A 24,867-nucleotide genomic window follows, 5' to 3' on the forward strand; every position below is an offset into this window, starting at 1 on the left:
ACCCCAAACCAAAAAAGGGGCGAATAAGGCCAGCAGAAGCAAGGTAAAAATATATTTTTTTTTCAAAAACTGTCTCGAGATGAAAAGCGATGCAGAAAATTGATGCGAGCATGATTGATTAAATATTTGCTGGAAATTTCTATTTAAGAAAAAAAAAGCAGTTTCCTGACTCCTTACCACAATATAAACAATGTTTATTTTTATTTCAGATTTACCAAACAAATTAAGTGTATTTGCACAAAGTATCGGTATCAGCTCAGTATCGCCGATACCGATATCAGCGTTCCTCGGATTGGAAAGGAAGCGGGTGGCATCAAACATTACGGCAGAGAACGGCGCCAAGCACCAATCGGAGAGAAGTCGACCTGAAATCTGATCAAAGTCCGATAAAAGCCAGAAAAGAACTCAACTTTGAGTCTTGTTCAGTCGGCAAGGGCATTGATTTCTCTAACTATGTTTGCTCCTCGTTTACAACTTAATACAACTTTAATTGAAGGGCTTCACAAAGCATATTGATTCCCCTCCGTTTTTTTTTTTTCCATTTTTTTTGTCCCCTTCGCGCTTGCTCACAACTGCGAATAACAAATTCTACGTCCAACTTAAGCCTAAACAAAATATCCAAAGGTCTGACTTTGTGTGAATAATTATTGTATAGTTGCATTTGAGCTCGTCAACGAGAGGACGACTGTTTTATGAAAAACATATGAATCATCACTGAATACTTTGGCGGTGTGTGGGGGTGCTGAAAACAAATCCGAAATCACAACACTGCCGGCTGCTCGGAATATACGTCTCACGGTACGATTGCTGACTGCAGAGTTGAATTCATTTTTTTTTTTAAATAATAACGGGGCGTCGTTTCCCCTTCAGTTGTCAGCTGACGGGGAAGACGGAAGGCAGAAAGTCGACGGCGAAGGCAAAGCGGAAGATATTGACCCGTCCGGGGTCGGCTAAAGGTGAAGACAACAAACGCGGCTTCTCCCGGCGGGTCGCTTTAAGTGCACACACCCGATATGCATATGCTCCCCTTCACGATGGCACGCACCGATATTGATTTATTGCGAGGCAGCAGTAAATGGGGACATTTCTTGAAGGTCCAGGAGATCGGGATGTCTAACGTTTGAATTATTGCGATATTGCGCTGACCCGCGAAAAGGGGGACATTCGCCAGGTGTGTGCGAGCATCTTCGAGGGAGGGCCAAAGGGAGTTGCTGGCTTCAAAGGGAGTGGTTGGCTATCTCGTGTAAAAAAAAAAAAAAAATGACTATTGAGGGGTAAAGTGGTCTCATTTTCTTATTAAGTGCATTTCCAAAATGTAGTTGCCTAGATGAAGCCATAGCCGCATATTATCATTACGTCAATCAAGGTAATGCCACAGTTACCTCAATACTTCAAAAGGGAGAAAGTGTAATTTGCTTCATCTCCATTATATACACACACACACACGTATATATATATATATATATATATAATATATATATATATATACACACACACACACACACACACACACATTCACACATGCATTGTGCACTTTTCTCATGTAGAATTGCTGGCATTATTTTTCCTCACTTTGAAAATGACTTCAGTGGAGAAAATCGGTTTCATCAGAACATCAGAAGGAATTTTGACAATTCATACATAAATCATGCATGAGCCACGGTCATCTAAATTATGTGCTCTATCTGGGGGTCGGGGGGGATCTTCAGTGATACCCATCCATTCAGTATTGGCTACTTATGTTTGGATAATAATACAGTCCAGTAAAATATTAATTCACAGTATTATTTGGCAGCCATGAAACTAGAGCAAAAAGAATAAATGGGGGGGGGGGGGCGTATTGGCTGGAACAAGCCATTTTCCAGGCAAGGTCGGGTGCTGAAGTTTGTTCGTTCAAATGTTACGTTTCAACCAACTGCTTTAGAGTCTTTATTCGCCTTTCTAGCTTGTTTGAAAGGAACACCACTTAAAAAAAAAAAAAAAAAAAAAAAAAAAAACAAACCTCAAAATGCCTTGAAAATGGGCTGGAAGCGCCCGTGTTGAAGTTTTCATGTGTTTGGATTGTCTCAGCCAAAGAGACAAATTGCACTCTGGCAGCGACTCGAGCGTTGCGACCTTGTGGAAGTGCAACCGGAAGGTAAAGGTCACCCAACCAGTGGAGGCGGAGTCACTTCCGCAAGCGCACAACCGAAGTCCGATGCCGCCGCTGTGACGGTCTGAACGGTGCTGAAAAATCTCCTCGCGATTGATGCGCATGCGTTACTAAACAGGGGGAACTCTGGGGACGTAGTGGAGTCGTGCTGGGAAATCCCCCGGTCTCGCTGTTCCCCTTCTTCTACATCGAGGGAGCTAACATACGCTATATGCTAACCTTAAAACAAAAAGTTGATAAAAAGATATACGCATACATGTACGCTCGCTGTGCTGGTCATTCCGAGACGTCCAGAGGGAACATGAACAGTCGGCGACAAGGATGTTTCAGACTGGCTGGAACTTCACAAAATATAATTTTTCAGCACGGGGGGGGGGGGGGGGGGGGGGGGGGATCGTTCAGACCGTCACAGCGGTCTTTAAAATTGACGTTTCCGACGTCGTTCAATGAAAAGAGATGAAGTTCAGCGCTGTTCTCGGCTGAATTTGGTTGTCCTCGTCATTCTGTCGAAATGTCTAATCTCTTCATTTTTTTTCCCCCCCATAAACATCGAAAGAATAAAATGCAGACAAACATTCCGGTCATTCAATTCAAATGTTCGCGCGCCAGGTTGGCGTCCCGAATAACGGTCGGCCTCCACGTTTTCAAAATGTTTCAGGCCATCGAGGCATTCGTTCCGTCGTTTCTATATTGCGTCGGCTTTCCTCCCGAGTTGTTTGCCGAACACGTCGTTCAAAAGATGATTGTTCCGTGGCCGCTTCCTGTTCATTACATCGGAGACGTTAAGCGCGATGGCGTGACGATATGCACTTCAAAAGGTCTCGCGTGCGAGTTTCCTTGGAAACATGTTTATGTTGCTTCTACAGAAACCCGCCTACATGGAAAGGAAACGGGAGTCGGGCTAATACAGTAAGAACCGAAGGCCAACAATATATATATATATATATATATATATTTTTTTTTTTAACATATCCTATTAATGTCCAACCTTTTATGTTTGCGAAGCGCCAAAGGGCATAGCCAGCAATGGTCCATTTATACAAGATTAACTTGAAAAATGGCCGCGGGGGGGCAAGCATATTGTTCCGTTGTGGACCTAAAGGAGCACGCCGCTATTTTTTCCTGCTTGATTATAAAAACTGTATTTTCTGCACTTGACACATTTTCGCCGCTGCGCTTTGATCTACCGCGCAACTCGATTAGAAAGTCTTATCGAGAATTCCCACCCGCATTGCCGCCCTTGTAAAAAAAAAAAAAAAAAAAACACAAACAAATTCAACAAGAATGCCGGAGAACAACAAATTTTCTCCCAAATCAATATGATTATGACAAAGGAGCCAAGCTAGTTTATCACGGCGATCCAACCTCATCGGCTTCTGGAATGAGATTAAATGCGCGATAGTGTGAAATAAAGGCGGCTCGGGGACTGCATCTCACTTTGACAAGTGGGCTGAGCGCAGCCTGGAGCGATGGGCCGCTGGGACGGGGCGACAAGTTAATTGACGCTAGCGTGATTCATTTTTCCGGGAGAGGATTCACATCAAAACAACGCTGCAAAGTTTTCAGGACAGCGGCGCTAACTTTTAATTGTATAATTTTCCTTCTGCGCTTCTGTGCATGACCGGGAAACAGATGCAAAGACGAAGAAAAAGAATTAGAACAGAGCATCAAAAGGTTTTGTTTTTTTTTTTAACGCGGAAAGAACCGTTGCGGCGGAGTCATTAGCGATGTCAGCAGCTGATGTCGCTGCGCATTAGTTGTGATGCAATGAGGACAATCTGCAGGAATTTTACAAGCGACGCAGTGGCGTCTGCTTGTTGTGCGCAGAGACAAAGCCTGACAACGAAGACGAACGGAAAGACTCGTAAAACGTTCAACATTGTTATGAATGGATTTACTGACTGTGTTACCGTGACAGCCCAAAGAGATCCCACAATGCCTTTCTTCTTGGTTTTGTGACCCTTGGGGTCACCGTACCGCAAAGCTCTTGTTCAGCGGGCGTGGGCCCGGATGACAAGTGCGGAAAGGTGGCCATAGTTCCATTTCCCCCGTTTCTGAAAGATTTTTACCGAAAGTTATTCATTCCAACTGAGTTCAGCGCGCGTGAAGAACTCAGCGACGACGAACCCACTTGACGAGTCTCTTTTTTTTATAAACGGTGTCTCGTGGCTTCAGACAGGTTTGGTTGTTGATCGTTCTGGCCCAATCCATTCCACTGTCGTTGTGCCTTTACAAAATATCTACTTTCTCGGTTTCCTGTTAGCTGTGCACGGGTGTGTCACTTTTTATGATAAGTGTAAAAGGGCAAGTGCTGGAGCACCACACGCCGTCTATCTATGCCCATGCCTGATGAAAACCGTGAGCGCTAACTGAGACAAGAATGCTAACGAGTGCTAACAGAGGAGTGACAGACAACTGCAGACTGCACCCAGCGACCTTGTATGAGTAATATAATAAGTGGCCATTGAAAATGGCAATATTGAATATTTTTGGGTCAAAATAGGCAAAAATGTATCAGTTTTTTTTTTTTTGTCCGTCTTTGAGAATGGAAAGCCCAGCTCGTTCCGCTCGAGAGTCCATATCCTCGTCTGCAGCACAGGGAGCTCGGTTGGTTATCTGAGGGCAGAATGCAACGATAGCTTGAGCTCGGCGCTAATCGACTTTGTCCCTGTCGCTCGGCGATGAGGGAACACGGACTGCCGCGCTCTCACTTGACTTTGCAGAATCCGCTACCGCTTAGTCCCACTCCAACTTTGAGTGTCTCGAAAATTGCTCCAAATACTCGTGTCATTTTCTTATACACGGGTCCAACATTAAACCACTACACGCCCCGGGATCCACGTTGTCATGACTGCAAAGGATTAGCAGCAGAGTGCTGTATCAAAAAGTGAACATAAGATTTATGATTTTTAATTTGGGCGGCACGGTGGCTCGGCTGGAAAGCGCTGGCCTCACAGTTCTGAGGTCCTGGGTTCAATCCCGGACCTGCATGTGTGGAGTTTGCATGCTCTTCCTGTGCCTGTGTGGGTTTTCTCCGGGCACTCCGGTTTCCTCCAACATCCCAAAAACATGCAACATTCATTGGACACTCTAAATTGCCCATAGGTGTGATTTGTGAACGCGATTTGTTATCTGGCTCCATGTGCCCTGTGATTGGCTGGCGACCAGTTCAGGGCGTACCCCACCTACTGCCTGCTGACAGCTCGGACAGGCTCCAGCACTCCCCGCGACCCTTGTGAGGATAAGTGGCACAAGAAAAAGGATGGATGGATGGATGGATAATTTATTAATTTCTCCGCTTAGTGCTCTCAAATTACATCACAAAATCTCCAGTTGAAGGCATAAATCTTTTGAGTGGCGTTCAAATCCATTGCAGTGTTTACAGGCCCAAAAATGAGAATTGAGTCAATTTCCCAATACTTGTAGATATGACTGTTGTACATATACACGTATATTACACGGACAGTACATAGATCTTGTTTATAGTGCACAAATGATCACCTTGCACCCCCCACCCCCCCCCACACACACACACACGTCATTTTAAAAAGGCTTACATAACAAATACAATATAAGCTTCTGCTAGCACGGTTGTGTCTGTTCATGCTAATGCAATGTTTAATCAATTACTTTTTTTTTAAAGGAAACGAAAAAAAAAAAAAAGCCATCAGAGGACATACTGTGCGGAGTCGTCAGACGCAATCACGCAGCAGCGAGCAGATTTATTGTGTTGTTAGTCGAAGGCGAAGCCTCAAAAGTGTCACATTCACGCGCTGTTTGTCAACACACTTATTTCATTCATTATCTCTGATTGGCAGATGGATTTGCTCTACTGAGCCACTCCAGGCAAAAAAAAAAAAAAAAAAAAAAAAAAAGCAAAAGGCGGAAGCAATTACAGATGGTTTGCGCCACTCAATTTTAATGGTTTCGAGTTAAACGCTTAAGAAGAAAAAGGTTTTACAAAGCATTCGATTCCACCGCTGCTTATGGCTCATTAGCGACGTTATTACACGAGATGGGCAGAGACGGCACTTTTCCAAGATGCAATATACAGTAAGACGCATCAACAGATGGAGTATTCATGGAGCATTTTGCCTCAATGCAAATGCAACCAGTACATGTACGAAAGCACACGTATACATCATATTCTCACCTTTCAGGAATACCAATTTTCATTTCAGGGATTCAATTCATTCGTTATTTTCAGAAGCTCAAATGATGCAACACGATAGAAAGTCCATCCATCCATCCATCCAGCTTGTTTGCCGCTTATCCTCACAAAGGTCACGGGAGCCTATCCCAGCTGTCAACGGGCAGGAGGCGGGGTACACCCTGGACCGGTCGCCAGCCAATCGCAGGGCACATACAGACAAACAGTCGGACTCGCAATCACACCTAGGGGCAATTTAGAGCGTCCAATTCATGTTCCGTGTTTTGGGGATGTGGGAGGAAACCGGAGTGCCCAGCCGGAGAAAAGCCACGCAGCCACGGGGAGAACATGCAAACTCCACACAGGCGGGGCTGGGATCGAACCCTGGACCTCTGAACTGTGAGGCCAACACTTTACCGGCTGATACACTCTGCCGCCTATTACAATATAATACATTTTACATTTATATTATTCTCTTGAATATTCCGTGTTTACTTGCAACATCCACCGAAAAAAAATGCCCCCCCCCCCCGGAATTGTAACTGAAGTGGGAAAGGCAATAAAATATGTTTTACATTCTACCTCAATTTTATTCCTTTTACCGAGATATGAGGAGCTCGACTTGGAAGGCGGCGGACAGCCGGGGCCGGGATCGAACCCGCGCCCCCAGAACTGTGAGGACACCGTGCCGCCCCAATAGAAAGTCACTCCGGAATTTTACAGCTGAAGTTATTGAGTCATTTTGCAACCGGTTAGCAATAATCGACTTTATTTTGAGCTGTGCAGAGTGACATTGTGGGGGTTTAATCAACACCGTCAAGTCATTTTCTCCAGCAGGTGCATTTTTTTTTTTTTTTTTTTTAATATAAATCGGCACATGTCACATTGCAGCTTCCAACAAAAACTCCTGCTAAAGGAGTTACGTGGGAGGCGCACGCTGCGGAATCCCTCATCGCATTTGAAACGGTTCCAAAACGTGGAATTTTCCCACAGTATTTACCGATATTCGCTGGACTGTGACGTCAAAGAAAACGGGAACAAGGACGGCGTCTTTAAGAGCGATTTGCGTACGACGCATCGTTGCGGGTGGCCCGACGACAGAAATATGTCGTGAAAGCACAACAAGCACAGCCCGTCCATCGTTTCCACCGCGGGGCTTTTTGATCACGACACTCGTCGGGAGGACAAAATCGTCGGCGCAACACAGGAAAACGTCGGTCGGTATTTCTTGTTGAAGCAAAACAGAATTAGGCCAGAGATACTCGCTCATGACGTTGCCGTAACAACGCAGCGTACACGATAAACGAAACGAACCCTACAAAACAGTCCAGTGCTCTCCGTCCTCCCGTCTCGACGCCATTCAAAACCTTTTTGCTCGGCGTCAAAGTGAGGAGGCTGTCGGCCATTCCTTCTTGAATCCAATTTCTTAAGTATCGATTATGTATCATAATTGCGTGGCCGAGTGGCGGGCCTTGCTTTAAATGTACGCTATTGTACCCTCGTCGAAGTGGAAAGAACCATTTAAGGTGAGCAGTTCACGGCTGCGCAGAACAAACCAACTTGCAGCGAGGTACTCGCTACTTGCTCTTGACAAGAGCAGCCATGATTGAAGTCTCCTTTGGAAACATTAATTACATGCACAGAATGATTCATGCCACAAATATCCAAAGTTAGACTGCGCACCAAATTTGCAAAAAGTTGTGTCGCAGCCAAATGTCGGGCGTTACTCAAAACAAAGCGTTGCCGACGGCGCGTGACCTTTTGTCGGGTTCCACCAAGTCGTTCGGGCCTTAAGATGCAAAATGTTTTTCGGCTTCCCGTGTTTATTTGAAGTGCCAGTACACGGATCTACAATTGCGAAACCTTTTCAACGCAAAGTCCGCCCCCCCCCATGGCCTCGGCTGAGGAGCTTTCTTGGGTGAAACCAGTCACACTTTCCCCAATCGGGAATTTGTATCAGGAGAACAAAATGGGACCACCGTGTACGAAATTCTTCATCGGGCTCAAACACAATGAAATGAGGCCAATCTTTCGGAGACATTTAAGCGTCAGAAGTTAGATTTAATTGAAGGTCACGTTGACATTTTTCTTTCCTGATTCAGTGGGACAATGTGGAAAAGCAAACCAAAACGGTCCAACAGCTCCCTCTTCTGTGTGACGCGGGAATTGCAACGTTATAGATAGAATTGCCGTGATCGTGCAGATATTTTATGAATTTACACGTGAATATACGGAGTCATATATTTTTTTTTCCAACTTTAGTGAGTATTCACTGTTTGACATTGTAATGTCAAAGCAAGTTTATCCAATGAGATGCAGATTGCACATTAACACTGCCAAATTAAACATGCGCTGCATGTATCTATCTATATATATATATATATATATATATATATATATATATATATACACACACACACACACACACACACACACACACACACATACATATGGCTTGACAGGACTTATGCACTGCCATTAAATATACATATGTCAATAGTTGATGTGAAAAAAATGTTCTCCTCGTGATTGTATTTGAAATTCCTTCAAGCAGAATGAGGAGATGCTCGAGAGGGAATTTTATGCTAGATGAGCATAAAAGGTACACCTCAATCCATTAGAATGCCGTTTAGTTTGGTAAGGTCGTCCACCACGGGGGGGGGGGGGGGGGGGGAAGAAGGAAGGAAGGGGGGGGGAGAATTCATGAAAGAGATGAACTACACGCTCACAGTGAAATATTTTTTTCTTCTTTCAATATATACAGATCATTTCAATTATGGATGACAGTGCAGTCAATGAAAATCCAAGTCATCGATAGAAACTAGAATACAATACAAACTGGAAATTTTAAATTGTTAAAATTGAAAGCAGGCTGGAATTTCCCCCGATGAAAAGATGAATTGGAGTCGTGAAATAAACGTGTCTACAATATGGTAAAGTGTTGAGCCGTACCTGTAAGTTCTGTTGGGTTTTGGTGAGCAGCCAAACATCTCAATGAGCCAGTTTACGTTCAGCCAAGGACTTGGATTGGCAACGGAAAGGACGAGGACCATGATACATACAGGAAATTCCTCAACCGGGTGTCTTGGGGCAGCACGGTGGAGCACCTGGTCAAACGTTGGCCTCACTGTCCTGAGCACCCGGGACCGATCCCGGCCCCGCCTGCGTGGCTTTCCTGCCACGTCCCAAAAACATGCAACATTGACTAGACACTTTAAATTGCTCCGAGGCGTGATTGTGAGTGCCGCCGTTTGTCTCTACGTACCTGCGATTGGCTGGCAACCAGTCCAGGGTGTACCCTGCCTCCTGCCCGTTGACAGCTGGCATAGGCTCCAGCACGCCCCGCGGCCCTCGTGAGGATAAGCGGCAAAGAAAATGGATGGGTGTCTTGGACTCAAGACCTTTTTCAAGCGACCTGGAGGTAGATCTCGAAAGTTCTGCTGGGACGAGCGTCTCTCAGCTGCCCGGGTGGAGCTGGAAAAAGTATTTGGAGATGAGGGAAACTGTGGGGAAAAGTTGAGGAAAACAAAATAGCACAATACTTGCGCTATTCTGAACAAACTGAGCACTTTTCATTCTCTTGCTGCTGTTCCTTGTGTCACATTATGGTCCAATGTAGACTGGATTAGTGCTGTAGATTACAACCTTTTTTTGGAGTACCTAAATGCAAAAGATACTAAAACACAATCACAAACGTGGTGTTTAAAATGTTTATTTAAAAAAATAGAAAACTTAAGACTTAAAAAAAAAAAAAAAAAAAAAAAAAAAAAAACATCTATACTTCATTTACACATCCTTAATTACAGATATAAGATGGGGGATTGGTTTTGGCGTATAAAGACGTAAACGCTCGCTGATTATCTTGGATAGCTTAACGAAAAGCTGCACTGAAAAGAAAAACAAAAAAATATATATTTATATATATATATTTTCAGTATATCACATCAGTTTGGTACTCAGGATGCTGAAAACAACTTGGCTGGATTTTAAAGGTTTCACCAAACTTCCGCGAGTCACATCGCATACCCGACCCATCATATGGATTCCTTTTCAATTTTTTAGGTTCGAACGTGCAGAAAAGGGAGACGATAAATTGATGGGAGTCGAGCAACGTGTGATGCTTCGTGACGACGTCTTAATGAATACGCAGCACGTCTCGCGCGACTCTGAACGAAAGTTCTGGCTATGTATGCGGGGGAATTGGGTCTTTCGAGTAAGCAGCAGCGGACCTTTTGCTTTCACAGACTTAAAGCAGATAAAGGCAGGGGGCGGGGGGCGGGGGGGGGGGGCACTTTGCTGGTTAGAAGTAGCACCAAATACTTAATACAATTTTTGAAAATGGCAAAAAAAAAAAATATTCCCAAAGTATCCCGTTCAAGGAAAAGACTCCAAAATAAAACAAATAGTGACAGCTTTAAAATTAGAACTAGGGGTTTGATACACTATTTGCAAAATTCCAAGCGGTTTGAATGTCACGTGGATAAAACCGCAACTGTCGTGAGCTTTGTTTTGCACATCTCATGTCGACATACCACAGCATCCCGCATTCATTCAAGGCCCTCAAAAATCAGGATATTGCACAGGCCAATGAGGACTTGAGGGGGGGAAAAAAAAAAAAAAAAAAAAAAAAAAAAAAAGGTCAGTGTTGGGGGGAGATCAAAATGCTAAAATGAAAACTAAAACGTGAATAAATTAAATTAAAAAAAATGTACTATTGCACATGAATGCAACGAAATTAAAGTGCCAATGTGAACGAAAAAAAAAAAAAAAAAAAAAAAAAAAAAAAAAAAAGAAATCCCTCAGTGACAAACACGAGCGAACGTCAGTTCCAACACACACAAACACCACTCGGTACATTCAAACGAGTCATCACAGTTTAAGCACTTGAGAAGGTCAGTTTTTTTTTTTTTTGTGCCGTCACACCCGAAACGTTGAGTCAGCGTTGTGCTGCATAGCTCGAAAGGAAGGTAGTGCGTCGCTTCAGTCCAAAGAGACTCAAAAGTCCGAGATGTGAGAACGACGCGCGTTGAGAGTAAGAAATTAGTCAAGAGCAAAACAACCGAAGAACAGATCCAAAAGGTCCCAGCGGGAGTTAAAAGTGAGAAGGACCGAGGGTAAGGCTTAACGAACCCGTTGGCTACTTATGGCACATGACTTTGCTTTCACGGAAGGGACGCTGGTGAGGACCGCGTCAGGGCTCTCGACTCAACTCTGGCGCCCTTCCGGTCCGGAGGGAGTCTTTCCAAAAGGCCAAACGTTTTTTTTGAGGCTCTTCAAGTACAGTTAAGACCGCCGTCCTTCACCTGCCAGAGTCGGGGGGGTCAGTGCTTCGCGCCGGCAGAACGTTAGCAGAAATTGAGTACTGCTCACTTGAAACAATTGAAGACGATCGGAATTGACGTCCAGTGCAAGTTCCTGGGGGGGGGGGGGGGGGGAAGAAAAAAAAAAAAAAGTGTCTCGCTTATCCAACTGACAGTTTGTAGTGATAAGAGGAAGAAGGGCTTTAAAAGCAATACGTCAATTAATCAGTGCTTCTTCGGTCCTTCATCTGCTCTGATTCAGAGCTGGGAGATTTTCCCTCTTCCTGCGTCGCCAGGTGTTGCAGTTGTACTGCTGCTGCTGCTGCTGCTGCTGCTGCTGCTGGTTCCTCAAACCCGGTTCCGCGTTGTGGCCCTGAGGAACAAACCGCCGTTGGGGACTGAAACTACCTTGGGAGCGACTTTGGCCACGGAGGCTGCTGCTTTGGCTGTGCTTGAAGCCGAAATTGTGGGCCTCGAAGGAGCCCTGGGACTCGAGCGGAACGGCGTAGGTGTGCTGGTGCTGCCCCCCCATCCGGGGTTGGTGGAGTTGGTGGAGGGGGCTGGGGAGAGGGCTTGTGGAGTTGGACTGCAGGGAGACTGCGGCTTGCGCCATGTGCCGGTGCACCAGGCTGACTGACGGCAGGTTCTTATGGTAGAACTGGCAAACAGGGAGGGATGGAGACAACGTGGTTAGTTTTGTTTTTGAAACTGTCACCACAGAGCCCATAACGATGACAATGTTTAGGCTATGTTTGCTTTAACATTAAATTTGCACAAATGAATGATATGCTCTAGCTCAGGGGTGCCCAGACTTTTTTTTTTTTTTTTTTACCCCAAGATCTACTTCTCAAGCATCCAGCCTCTTTTGCGATCGACGTGTGGGTAGGGATTTTTTTTTTTTTTCTTTTTTAAGAATGACCAATGATGAAATAGATTGACCAGAATGACAACGATCTACCCGCTACAAAAATGCAAAACATATTTATTTTAAAGTATATTGAGGATTCTTTGTTGCATAACCGCATGAGTCAATATTACACAACATAACTAAACATTTTTTGCATCTATCTGAGTTCAGGATGATCACTAGACACCGTACGGATGAAAATGCACACCTGGGCAGCGCCACTCGCGTCGGTGGAACCGTCCAAACTGCAGCGAGAAACACTCACAATCTCCGATGTGTGCGGCCAATATGGATTTTAGTTTGTTCATTTTTCTCATTCTCAGCTTGCTTTTCGGCGGAATGTCGGCGTCGTATTTTCCATAAACTGTTCGAAAAATACCGCGACACATTTCACTCCACTGGTAGATGAGGCTTTGAAAACGACATCGTTAAAAACTTGTCCGCCTTCCATTCCGTATGGAAGTGATATGTTTTTGTCGTCTTTACTGCAGCATCCATACTCGTGTTTGTTAAGATTTCATAAGAGAGCTTAAAATAGGGGGGGGGAACTCACTGACAGGGTGTTTTCCTGTACTGTCGTCGTTTGCACATGTGCGGTGAGCTAAAGTTAAAATAAAAATAAAAATAAAAAAAAAAAAAAAAAAAAAAAAAAAAAAAACACACGGCTGATGTCTTTTTATTTTTTTTCCCTCTGCGCGCCATCGCGATCGACCGAAACTGCCTGACGCACTGAGCAACCCTGCTCTAGACGCATCGAAATTTTGTCTGACGACGACAGCCATAAAAGGAATTTTTTTTCAACAAGTTTGGTTTAGCAGAGCATACACAGGAAGTACGATGGGCTGTTTGACACTGTCGGTTTGGTCACGTGATGTTCCGAATACAACGGATTCCTTCACACCGCAACCGTTTCTAACCAAAGTTTGTGCGATTTTATGATATCGTCACGGTGTGGTGAAACCAACCTGCGGTGCGGTGTGGATAAAGCCTGCTGGATGTGCAGCCATTTGCATTATCGAATGGACCGAGGCCAGGTTGAGGGACTGGAGATGGACTCCGTTAGTGCTGAGAGGAGGATCCGATTCCTAAAAGAAACAGTGAAATGTTCACTTTTGAGAGTTGGGAGCGCAAAAAAAAAAAAAAAAAAAAAAAAAAAAAATGGCCACAAAATATTGGCCGTGGCAGCTGTGCTCTGACATTTTCTAAACTCCTGCACAGTAATGATTAACCGATGTAGTCAATGTTTCAGAAAACTATGGTTTGGCCTTACGATGTCACTCCCGGAGGAGGAGGAGGAGGAGGAGGAGGAGTTTGATCTGGGGGAGGACGACGAAGAATGGTGCTCGGGGCTGTTGAGGAAGACCGGGGAGGGCGAGGACGAATCGGCGCTGAGGGGCGAGGCCGTGTCTCGCTGATCCTCCAACGACACCAACATCAGTCTGGCGAGGTCCTGCTCACACGTCTCGACATCTGGAAGCCGACAAAACAACACCGGCTAGGATTACGTTAGACTCGGAATTCAAATGTAAATTGCTCAGGAATTGAAATCCTCAGCAGAACTTTTTTGGGGTGGCCATCACGGGGACCGTACAACTCACAGCAGAAGCCAAATAAAACCATTTTTCAAGTATGTTGTAAAAAAAAAAAACGTTTGCATTGCAAAGACCACACAAACTTCATTCAAAGGTTTTTTTCTTCCATACGAGACCAATCATGAATTCTTCAAATGAACAAAAACACACCATGAGTCCCCTGGTTGGAATAATGCTTGACTCCCCATGTCTTAATAGTCCAGTCTCTGTACGCAAGAACCTCTGGGCAAACTTTGATGATACGACCCAAAGTACTGAAAGACAAAAAAAAAGCGATTATATTAATCATTGGCAAAACTGCGTCATTGGCCACGTACTAAATATGCGCATGCGGGTATTCCTACCTTTCATACTCTTTGTTGGGGTAAGCCCGAGCGAGTGGAGACACACCGTGACTCAACACCATGTAAGCAAAGTCAAACACTTGCTTCACTTGCAAGACTCCGTACGAGCTTCGGCCGACATCGTTACCTATCAACAATAAGTAATCATATTAACTCTCGAGGGGAGAAGGAAAAAAATGCCACTTAACAGGTGACCAAAGTTCAGAGTACTTTGGAACGTGTGAAACGTGAATATAAGGGCGGGCGAGTCCTGACCTGGCTGTATTGGATCCTCTATGCAGAGCATAGACGGCCTGTTCCCGTTCCCCATAGCTTTGAGCATCTCCTCTTTGGACAGGTAAGCGCCCCCGTTCACACGGATGCCCATCTTCATGTAGTTGAAGTCGCGTCCGTACAGCTCGAAAAACTCAATCAGGAGGATGCCCAAGTTGATGTTCGCGCGCCGCGTGTCAATGCGGGGGTGCAGCTGACCAGCAATACAGAAAATGGACTCAATGACTACAACTACGAGACTAAACAAATCCCATGGCGGGCAAAATAAAAGAAGAGTCACTCAAAGAGATGATGATGTCTTTAAAAATAACTGCAGAATTTATTCCCAACGGTCATGTGCACTTAGATATGGATCCCACTTGTACCCGTCAAATGACACGCCGATGAAAAGCCACCCAATCATAGCTAATGTGGTCCTTTTTCGTGTGTGAATGTACCGTATTTTCCGGACTATAAGCCGTGTTTTTTTTTTTTTTTTTTCCATAGTTTGGCCGGGTGTGTGACTTATTCTCCAGAGCGACTTGTATGTGAAATCATGAACACATTATTACATCCATCCACCCATTTTTTGAGTCGCTTATCTATTATTTTCACACTGACAACCATAAGAGGGCGGATGGAGAGCACAGCTTGCGGGTGAATCTGCCATTGCAACTTTCCGGAAAAATCATTGGATGGCTCGACAAAGTCTGGGCTTCCGTGACACCAAAACCATCCTGTCAGGATTCAGAAAGCCTGGAATAGGCTCCGACGATGAGTTTGACGCAAGCGACGTAGAAGAGGAAGCGGCGCGTCGTCTGTCGCTGGTTTTGGCGGACTTGTTTGGAACTGACACCGATGATGAAGATTTCACTGGATTTTAGTTACCGTACATTTGGAGTGACGGATAGTTTTGGCAAACTTCTTCATATGTTATTTACGCCTTAGCTATCAGAATAACTCTTAATGTTATGTTAACATACCAAGCACGTTCTCAGTTGCGTCACGTAACGCAAGCATACCGTCCAGCCTGTCGTTGCCTCTATTTCGATTTTAAATTGTTTGTCATTTAAATTTTAAATGACATGTCTGTTCTTGGTGTTGGATTTTATCCAAAAATTTCCTCCAAAATTCGATTGATAGGCCAGTGAGACTTATATATATTTGTTTTATCTTCGTTTTTATGGATTTTATGGGTGTTGCGACTTGTACTCTGGAGCGATGTGTAGTCCGGAAAATACAGTAAATATATTTGTATTAACCTGCTGTCATAACTACTCCTTTAAAAAAAAAAAAAAAAAAAAAGTTATCTGGACATGTTTGACCCCCAAAAGAGACAGATACATGTCAGCACTCTGTTTAGGGAGGGTAAGTTGTTGAACAGCCACGCATGTTTGGAACACTAGCATAAAAAGAAAAAGTGTTTGACTCGTCACTCAAGTTGAGGCAACAATGAAATTAGGTCACGGGTAACTGCGTGGCCTCAAGGACAGGACGTGGGGAAACTTATGGCCACTGGATGAACATGTTGGCATACTGTACACTACCATGCGGGTAATTGTTACTAATAGGAGACGCGCAACTTCATATTTTTTCTCAAGTAGACACCGATGAAAGTGGAGTCACTTGGGCACTTTTTTTTTGGTCCAGTGATATTCTGTCAAAAACCTCTTTGCGAGCTAGACTCACGCTCTCAAGGTCAAACGTTCCAATGTCACCCACTCCAGAGAAAACCCGTTTGCGATGGAGCACTTTGGGATCGAGAGGCACTGTGAGCTTTCGCTTCGTGCTGCTGTCATGTTTGGTAAGCTTCTGCATGCTCTTAACGTGACGTTGCACCGCCAGAAGTGGTCCGATAAAAAGTGACACGCCGTGACTTGGAAAATAAAACGACACGTAGTGTAGTAACACGCGCTACACTGGTGAATAAATTCACATGGATCGGTTATAAGACAGCTCTCTGCGCTTGTGTAAGTTTCAGATGAGTGACTTTTTTTTTTTTTTTTTTTAAACATGCTTTGCAGCAGACTGCTTGCTGAAGAAATTACAAGTTACTGACAAAACTGTGGATCTTCAATGAACGAGCCCCTCTTGCTGGTCGCCAATGTAAACAGTCCGTAAAAGCAACTCATTTGTCCACGTTTTTATTTTTTATGCGTTTTTATTGGCCGTACAGACACGAGTAGATGAAAAATGTACTCAGACTGTTTCACATTTATATTTTAGGGTGAAAGTGCAACAATTCGGGGGCAGGTTAAAGCCCTGTAACGGGCAATGAAGTGGATTTAACCGATCCCACTTCTATTCTCGTTCTCTAGACTTCTATACTTCACTCAGTCAGTCCCACCACATTTAAGTTGGATAGCAAAGTTCATGATCCTCGTCTTGTAAGCTTCTTCTCCTGTCCATAGTTCACAGGGTGTAGCGCTACGCTTGCAACATCCATATTTCGTTTCTTTGCTGTAGATACGGAATCATTTACTTTTCTCATTCTCTCTACAGCGAGTGCTTTGTTGTCGTCTTTCTCGCCCCTCTAGAAATTATTTTCTGTACGACAGATCAACTTTGATCATCAATGAACTTCAGCTAAGAAGGGCGAAAAAAAATGTCGCAGAGAAAACTAAAAAAAACTGCACTGTAACACAGTAAAACTGTTCTGGCATAAAGGAGATGCAGATTCTGCATTTTGTTTATTAATAGAAAACAAAAACTCCAACCAAATCACACTAGCCCCTCCCCCCCCCCAAAAAAAAAAAAAAAAAAACGGTGATTAAGCATCTCCACGCCAATCTTCAGAATCTCCATGCCTGCTCTGAAAAGTAGAAAGTCCACTGCCCACATTTTTCTTTTTACACTTTGCAAAGGAATTCAGTTTGTCAGACTTTATCGATTCCACCGAAAAGCCGGAGAATTTTTAACCGTGATACCAAGGGGCTGAAAAGTCTAAGAGGAAACGTGTTGTTCTTTTAGATAGAGCGAGACTCTGCATCAAGCTGGCCCTTCACTGGGTTATGCCTGCCTTATTGAGATCCAAATCACGATGGATAATTTTTGAGAATTCCGCTCGTCTTGCATGCCTGACTTTCGGAATGCGAAAAGAAGCAAGCCAAGTAATTCAATCACAAGGACAACAAAACTTCACAGTGATATTCAAACCATCCGTCCACATTTGTTTTTTTTTTTTCCTTTTTTTTCCCGTTTTTGCACTTTGAAGAACTGCTGTGCTCTTGTGTACCAAAGTGTACCTGTAGGAAACTGATCGCCATCAGTATAAGACTGTACGAGCTGATGCCTCCAGTAAAAACTTCATTCAGATCCCTCTGGAGTAGGAACTGCTTCAGGACGAAGATGAGAGGTGGCAGAACAGTGTATTTCTGAAAGACATGCATCGAGAAAAAAAAAAAAAAAAAAGACAAATTGGAATGGACATTGCTCATCCAGCCATGATCTGAGCCGCTTATGCTCACAAGGGCTACAAGAGTGCTGGAGCCTATCCTGTCAGGCAGAAAGTGGGGTACACACTGAATGGGTTGCCCGCCGATGACGGGGCACGTAGAAACAAACAACAGTCGCAATTTAGAGTCTCCAATTAATGCAGGTCTTTGGGATAGGCGAGGAAATTGGAGTACCCGGAGAAAACCCTCGCAGGGACCGGGAGAACATGCAAACTCCACACAGGCGGGGCCGGGATTTGAAGCAGACCATCTAACCAGTCACCCACTGTTCTGCCCGACATCGTTAGGCGGTATGAAATCTTACCTTCAGGTAGCTCTTAATGAACTGCGCTGCTTTGACGGCAGTCTCCACATTAAAGCTGATGTCAATTTTGACCTCGGTTTCGTGGTCCGTGAGCTTGATGATGGGCACCTGGGGGACAAACAGACAGCAGGAATCATTGACAAGCATACATTGCAATGAAAACAAATGAAGCACCCGACGACCAAACAAAATGCCAGCGAGATGAGAGCGACGCACGGAAGCTTTGTCGAGGACTTTAATGGGGTACGGCCCCGACACGTTGTGTCTCTTCAGTGCTTGCTCCAGTTCCTGCAGCGGGGGGTGGTCCCACTTCCCGAACACCACCAGGTCGATGTCACTTAAAAAAAAATAAATAAATAAATAAAAGCATGACCCATTTGAACTTGTTTAACAATAGAAAAGTTGCACCGCCAAGCCAAAAACCTTCATCTGTTGCTCTGTGTTTATTGTTCAGTTTGAATTAGCTGACTTGGGAATGAACAAGCGGGTGCAAATTGTATCCCAACTATTCTTTGACACATTTTAAATACCAAAACCTTTGGTAACAGATTGAATGGCAAGCGGTCACTGAGCTTGAGTCAAAACAAAAAGTCTTAGTTGAAACGATATCATCCCAGACAGGGAGGTGATACTTTGCCGATCGTCAATAATACCCAAATTCTGTCCTTACTTTCAAAACACGAGCATTGCAGACAGAAAATGAATGATTTAAAAAAATGAAAACTACCTGGTTGGAAGATAGAGACCCGTGCTGAAGCTGCCAAATATCTCCACCTAGAGAACACAAAAATCCTTATTCGATTTGAACATGACAAAACCAACCAATGTGAACGTGGGGGGAAATAAAACACGTAAGCAACGCATTTATTGATAATTGCAAGCCAAAGAAGCAAAAGATATTTCTATTATCAGCACTGACAGCGTGCGGGTTGCCTTATTAAATGGAGTAGCAAGACGCAGAGTGAGACATTTGGGCACCAAAGCGATCTGGTGGGGTTCACCATGCTCATGAGCACAATATCAGCTGGGTTGCACTGAACCCTGTCGTTATTTTCTGTCCCTACCATAACTTGAAACTGGTTGATATTGGTATGAAAACAGACTTCAAGAGGTGCAGATCAAATGTAACAAATTCAGAGATCTGTTTCTAAACACACATTCGGAGTTCATTGCTGAAAACATGCAAAGACCGAGCTCGAGCTCGAACCGTTTTTCTGTGTGGCATCACTGCGTGTCGCAATTGGCATAACAGCTCGGAGTCACCATTTAAATTTCCCCAAAATTAAGAACGCGCGATGGAATTTGCGAGGAGCAGCAGAAAAATCCGCCTCGGCAGTGACCGTATTACCAACGGATATCTTTGTCAACTTGTACAAGTGCCAACAGGGATTCGTGGATAATCTGTGACTAGTGAAGCCAAGCATCAGCCTCCCTGGACTTCATCCTCCCGTCTCACGGTCATCATCATCATCGGCCACTGTGGTTGGTCGTCACAAATGAGTCCAAGTTGGCTTGTGTGCTTTGACTCCAATTCACAAGAACGGTTCAATTTTCAACGTCAATCGTGTGAGCTACAATCGTTCTCATAAAGCACGTATAGCGACGCGAACCTCACCCGACGAGTTTTGTTTACGACGCTGTTGAATGGCGCAAGAGTCAGCTTCAAGCCTTCTGAATATACGGCACATTTTAAATCACGTTGATATTGAGCGATAACGCATAAAACGAATGCTGGGGCGTGTGATGTCATCTGCCAGAGCGTAATATTATTTCACTGACAGCTTAGTGGTGAGTAGTTTCTCCGCATTCAGCAGACACACCCACAGCATCTGACAACTGAAGGAATAGCTTCATTTTTCACATTTTATCAACTTGACTGGACAGTGAACGAAACTCATTTCTGCGGTATGTCAAATTTCCAATAAATTTTTAGTTTACAGGGGCTTTGAGGAAAATACTCTTCTAAAACAGAAGGATTTGAAACAAAGTTTCTGTGAAACAAACACTAGAATGTAATTCAAAGAAGTTAAAAAAAAAAAAAAAAAAAAAAATTGGGATCTTGAACAGGCTTGACAGCGGAGCATCAAAGTCTCAATAAACCGTGCATGAATTAAACAATGAAAAGTAATTCAAATTGAATTAATTATTTCCCATTTAAAAAAAAAAAAAAAAAAAAAGGTGTCTTGCGTATGAAGCATTACCATCTCAGTTTTGTTATAACGTTACATTATTAAATTTTTAACGGACAATTTAACTTCAGGGCATTGATCAAGGCCCTTAAAACATGAGCTTTTCAGAACACGTATCGTTATAAAGAATCAAACGTGCTCAACTGACTTGGTTGTGAAAACAAGGTCAATAATCATTTTTCAACATATACAGAGGTCCGACGTCGGCGCAAGTTTGCATTTGAGTCGCCCGGGCAACGTCGTCCTCCACTCACCCGAGCCGTGGGCCAGAGTTCCTTGATGACGCTTTCGATTCTGTTCACGACGTTTCTTCTCATGGCCTCCTCCTCCGGTCGCGGTGACATGAAGTTGAAAAAGTCAACTATCTCTTCGTGGAGACTAAAAAGGTCGCAAAGAAACAAGCTCATTACGCAGCCCACCTAACTAATTAAAATTGCTCTAACTTGTTTGAAATAAAATACTACGACATTGACTTTACGGCAGATTGAAGATTTCAATTAATCGCTGCACACAGGACTGTAGAATCAAATACTTTGTCAAAAATGTAGCCAAAATATATGCAACAGTCAGTACAATACAATACATCAGATGGGTAAAAATTTTGGGGCCACTGTAACGATTTCCAACTCTAGATGATATCCATTCCTGCATTAAATTCAAGCAAGAGCGCAGTGGAGTAAGATGACAACCTTGAAAGTTGTGTTCACATCTTCAATGTCACAGGTTGACAAATAAGATCTCGACATTGAGAACAATGTGGACGAAACAAGTTTCCATAAATCCATTTTCTTAGTCGCTTATCCTCAAAAGGGTTGCAGGGAGTGCTGGAGGCTATCCCAGCTGTCAATGGGCAGGAGGCGGGGTACACCTGAACTGGTTGCTATCCAATTGCAGGGCATAGAGACAAAAAGGTCACACGCACACACACACACGCACACACACACACACACACACACACTCACACCCACGGGGCGATTTCGAGTGTCCAATTAATCTTGCATGTTTTGGGGATTTGGGAGGAACATGCAAACGCCACACAGGCGGGTCCGGGATCGAACCCGGGACCTCAGAACTGTGGGGCCGACGCTTTACCACCAGAGACCCCGTGCCGCCTGAAACTATTTTGACTTCTGAAACTGAAGCATGTTTAATCACCGGAGTTGTAGAAATGTAGACAAAATGTTACCATTTTATTATTCTTTACATTTTTTTGCACATCAAGGAAACAATTTATACACAATTAATGTATCAGTAGTGGTAGTTGTTATCATGGGCAACGGGAGGTCGGTGTCACGTTTTCAACAGTCACATAACACAATTTTGACATGACCATGTCAAATGTTATTTTGATTGTGGGCCAATCAAAATTAGACAGAGGCCCACAAATGGTGCCAGGTTGTAGTTTGGACACCTGTGTCATACTAAATTAATACATTTGACAGTGAAAATCATGTGAGATTCATAAACTATAACAAACTTCAACTACGCTCAGATTTGACTGAGATGGATATGAGACATTTGGGCCATATAAAACAAAAATAAACAAAGTACTGACAGGGACGATTATTGGCTCAGCCACTTATCAGAACTGATCTCTGCCATTTTGATCAATAACGGACTCATTAAAAAAAAAAAAAAACAGGTGATAAGCAATCTAGTGCGTTTAAAATCTTGAAATTTTGGGGAACTATTTATGCAAATATTCAGTCGTGACTTAAAAGAAGATTTTCCCCTTGGCAACTCACAACACTTTGAACTTGATAGAAAAAAAAAATAAGTAGAAGATTAACGTTACAGTTAAATTGAAACTTTGAAAAACTACTGTAGAATATTTATTTGTTAAAGTTTTCATTGACCTTTGTAAGAGATTGTGCTGAACCTTGGAGCTCCCTGCAGGTGGAATTTTAAAACAAAAATCTGATCCAAACGATGATCAGTTAATAGCCTCCTAGACTAGTGTGAACGGTCTTAAAATCAACTTTAAAAAACACAAAAAACAAAATTTATGGGTCTAATTGTGAAAGAAAGCAAGTCAGTTACTCAAGTGCATGTCGACTTTGAGGGCCCCTTCGGCGACCTTACCCGTTGACCCCCGGGCTGTAGCGCCTCGTCTTCCACAGACTGCAGGAGTCGCCGCAGCTGTGGGCCGGCTGCGGGAGGCCGCCGTGGAACGAGTTGGCTCGGTTCAGGTACCGCCTGCGGGCCGACGTGGAATAATGGTGCTGCTTGCTCGCGTGTTGGTTCTTCATCCTGGCGGGGGTGTGGCCGACGGATTGCTGCGTGCCGCCGCCGCCGCCGCTGCGACAATGTCGGGGAGCAGCGTGGAGAGGCAGAGGCGGAGGATCCGGAGCGGCAGCGGGAGCGGGAGCAAGAGGAGCAGGGGGCGGAGGCGGAGGCGGCGGCGCCGGCCGCTGGCTCGCGTCGCTGTCGTCCAGCTCGTGTTCGCCGTAGTGTAAAAACCTGCTCGCCTCCTCCGACACGTTTAAATTGTCTATCTGGAGAGAAGAGCCGGACGGAGACGAGCTCTCGGCCTCCGAGTCGAGCGAGGAGGACGACGGCGACAAGGAGCCCTTCCTCCGAGCGCTCCCCCTCTCTCCGCCGCCGTCTCGCTTCGACACTTTCCCGAACACGGCACCGAGCGGCGGCGCTGCGCTTTTACGGTATTCGCCGCGGGACTCCGCGGAGACGGCCTTGAACCCCGGAGCGTGGCTTTCGGCGGCGGAATTCGGGGCAAAACCCTGAGACGTTTCCCAAATGTGCATCCATAACGAATTGGCAGGTCCCTTCTGCTCAGGCTGGATCCAAGCGCTCCTGGGATCCATTAAGACTCGGGACTTGGGAGCGACCGCCGCCACCTCTCGACGGCAAAATTGCGAAACGGAACACTTGGCGCTCAAGCAAACAAATGCGTGTCCTACCGCTCGGCGTTACTCGTTATCCTTGTGGTGCTTCATGTCCGGAGACTGGCGTGCTTTTCCCCAAAATCGGCTGCCCGACTCCGCTCCCTCCATGGAAGCCAGCGGAAAAAAAAATGGCGCACCCAGCAAGCACTCTCGGCCGTCGGCGCATGCGTGGGGATTTAAATCTTCGAACACGCCTCCTTGACGCCGCCATGCGCCTTCACCGGAAGTCAAAATAAATCACCGGAAAATCCCCACCGGTGGAGAATTTTCGTTTTTTAAAGCAACACCTCGATGACGGCAGTTGTTTACATTTACCCTAAAATATTCCACTTAATCTAATTGTATTTAATATCAAGCAAACATTTGGAATTTTGATCCAGAAAAGGTGTCGAGTACATTTTTCAGGATCGCTGTAGTCCATCAGAAACATTTTACGTGTACGCTCCAAACCTTTAAACTCTATAATGCAATACCCCAGAAACTGTCTACCATCAAAAATTTACACTTAAAACTTTTTCTTTTTTTTTTAGTCGTTAATACATCCCATATCTAAGGATTTTTTTTTTTTTTAAATTGATGGCACGCAAGCTTCCAGAAAAAAAAGGCTATCACAATAATTACTTACATAGCCCAATATGAATAAAAAGCCACTTTATTCATTTGAAAATGAATAAATCAATTTCAATAAATGGAACTCAATTGTGGAATCAACTAACACACTTTTTATCATCCATGCATTCATCTCCCACCTATTCCCGCTGTATTTGGGCGAGAGGTGGCGTACACCCAAGAAATCTCAGGGCACATATACAGTCTATAACCAAGCATTGGCTCTTGAATTCACACCTACGTGCAATTTAAACTCTTCAGTTCACCTACCCTGCATATTTTTGGGATATGAGAGGAAACTGGAGTACCTGGAACAAAGTGAGCGCATCAAAACTCCACACAAGGCGGGCCGGGATTTGAACCACGGTCCACCGGAAGCGTGAGGCCGATGTGCTCAGCGGTTGTCCAGCGATCCACTTAAAACATTTTATGTTCGGTAAAAGCCACATAAATGAATTATACGTCACATCATCCTCACTAGAACCTATGAAGGTGTTTATTCAAAAGCCCCAAAAATTTGATTGCATTTTTTGGGGGATTATAGGATAAATAGGATACATTTGTCCGCAACACTTTTATTTTTAATCAGAATTTTTAAATTTATTTTCCAACTTATAAATCTCCCTTCTCTAATTGGTTGATAAATGATGGGAAGTTGATTTATTTTCTTGGAAAACCAGATTAGGTTATGGTTAAATTTCTCTGCAGCA

The 24,867-nt window shown here is 44.2% G+C and overlaps 1 protein-coding gene across 2 annotated transcripts; it reads right to left on the minus strand.

Moving 5' to 3' along the window:
* Positions 1-10,954: 10,954 nt before the first annotated feature.
* LOC133500652 (terminal nucleotidyltransferase 4A-like) lies at positions 10,955-23,810 on the minus strand. 2 transcript variants are annotated; one of them, XR_009795008.1, is made up of 14 exons: positions 22,728-23,810; positions 20,900-21,023; positions 19,184-19,230; positions 18,673-18,793; positions 18,457-18,564; positions 17,943-18,071; positions 14,701-14,911; positions 14,446-14,572; positions 14,252-14,355; positions 13,780-13,979; positions 13,475-13,594; positions 11,819-12,260; positions 11,673-11,717; positions 10,955-11,605 (listed from the first exon to the last, which is right to left on the minus strand). XR_009795008.1 is itself a non-coding variant. In XM_061819632.1 (13 exons), the coding sequence occupies exons 1-12, from the start codon at positions 23,465-23,467 to the stop codon at positions 11,847-11,849; spliced, it is 2,445 nt and encodes an 814-aa protein (XP_061675616.1). In that variant the 5' UTR covers positions 23,468-23,810; the 3' UTR covers positions 10,955-11,717; positions 11,819-11,846. The 2 variants fall into 2 exon arrangements, 1 of the variants encoding a protein (XP_061675616.1); XM_061819632.1 differs by having other exon boundaries at positions 10,955-11,717.
* Positions 23,811-24,867: the final 1,057 nt, after the last annotated feature.

Source organism: Syngnathoides biaculeatus, chromosome 5 (genome assembly GCF_019802595.1).
Source record: "Syngnathoides biaculeatus isolate LvHL_M chromosome 5, ASM1980259v1, whole genome shotgun sequence".
Classification (NCBI taxonomy): Eukaryota; Metazoa; Chordata; class Actinopteri; order Syngnathiformes; family Syngnathidae; genus Syngnathoides; species Syngnathoides biaculeatus.

Bases quoted from the DNA above. Each gene is read 5' to 3' on its own strand.
- LOC133500652 (XM_061819632.1), bottom strand. From the start codon at position 23,467: ATGGATCCCAGGAGCGCTTGGATCCAGCCTGAGCAGAAGGGACCTGCC. The intron at 14,573-14,700 runs GTCAGGACTCGC...TATTGTTGATAG, and splicing joins AGAGGATCCAATACAGCCAG to GTAACGATGTCGGCCGAAGC. The intron at 13,980-14,251 runs GTGTGTTTTTGT...GTCGGCTTCCAG, and splicing joins TTCCAACCAGGGGACTCATG to ATGTCGAGACGTGTGAGCAG.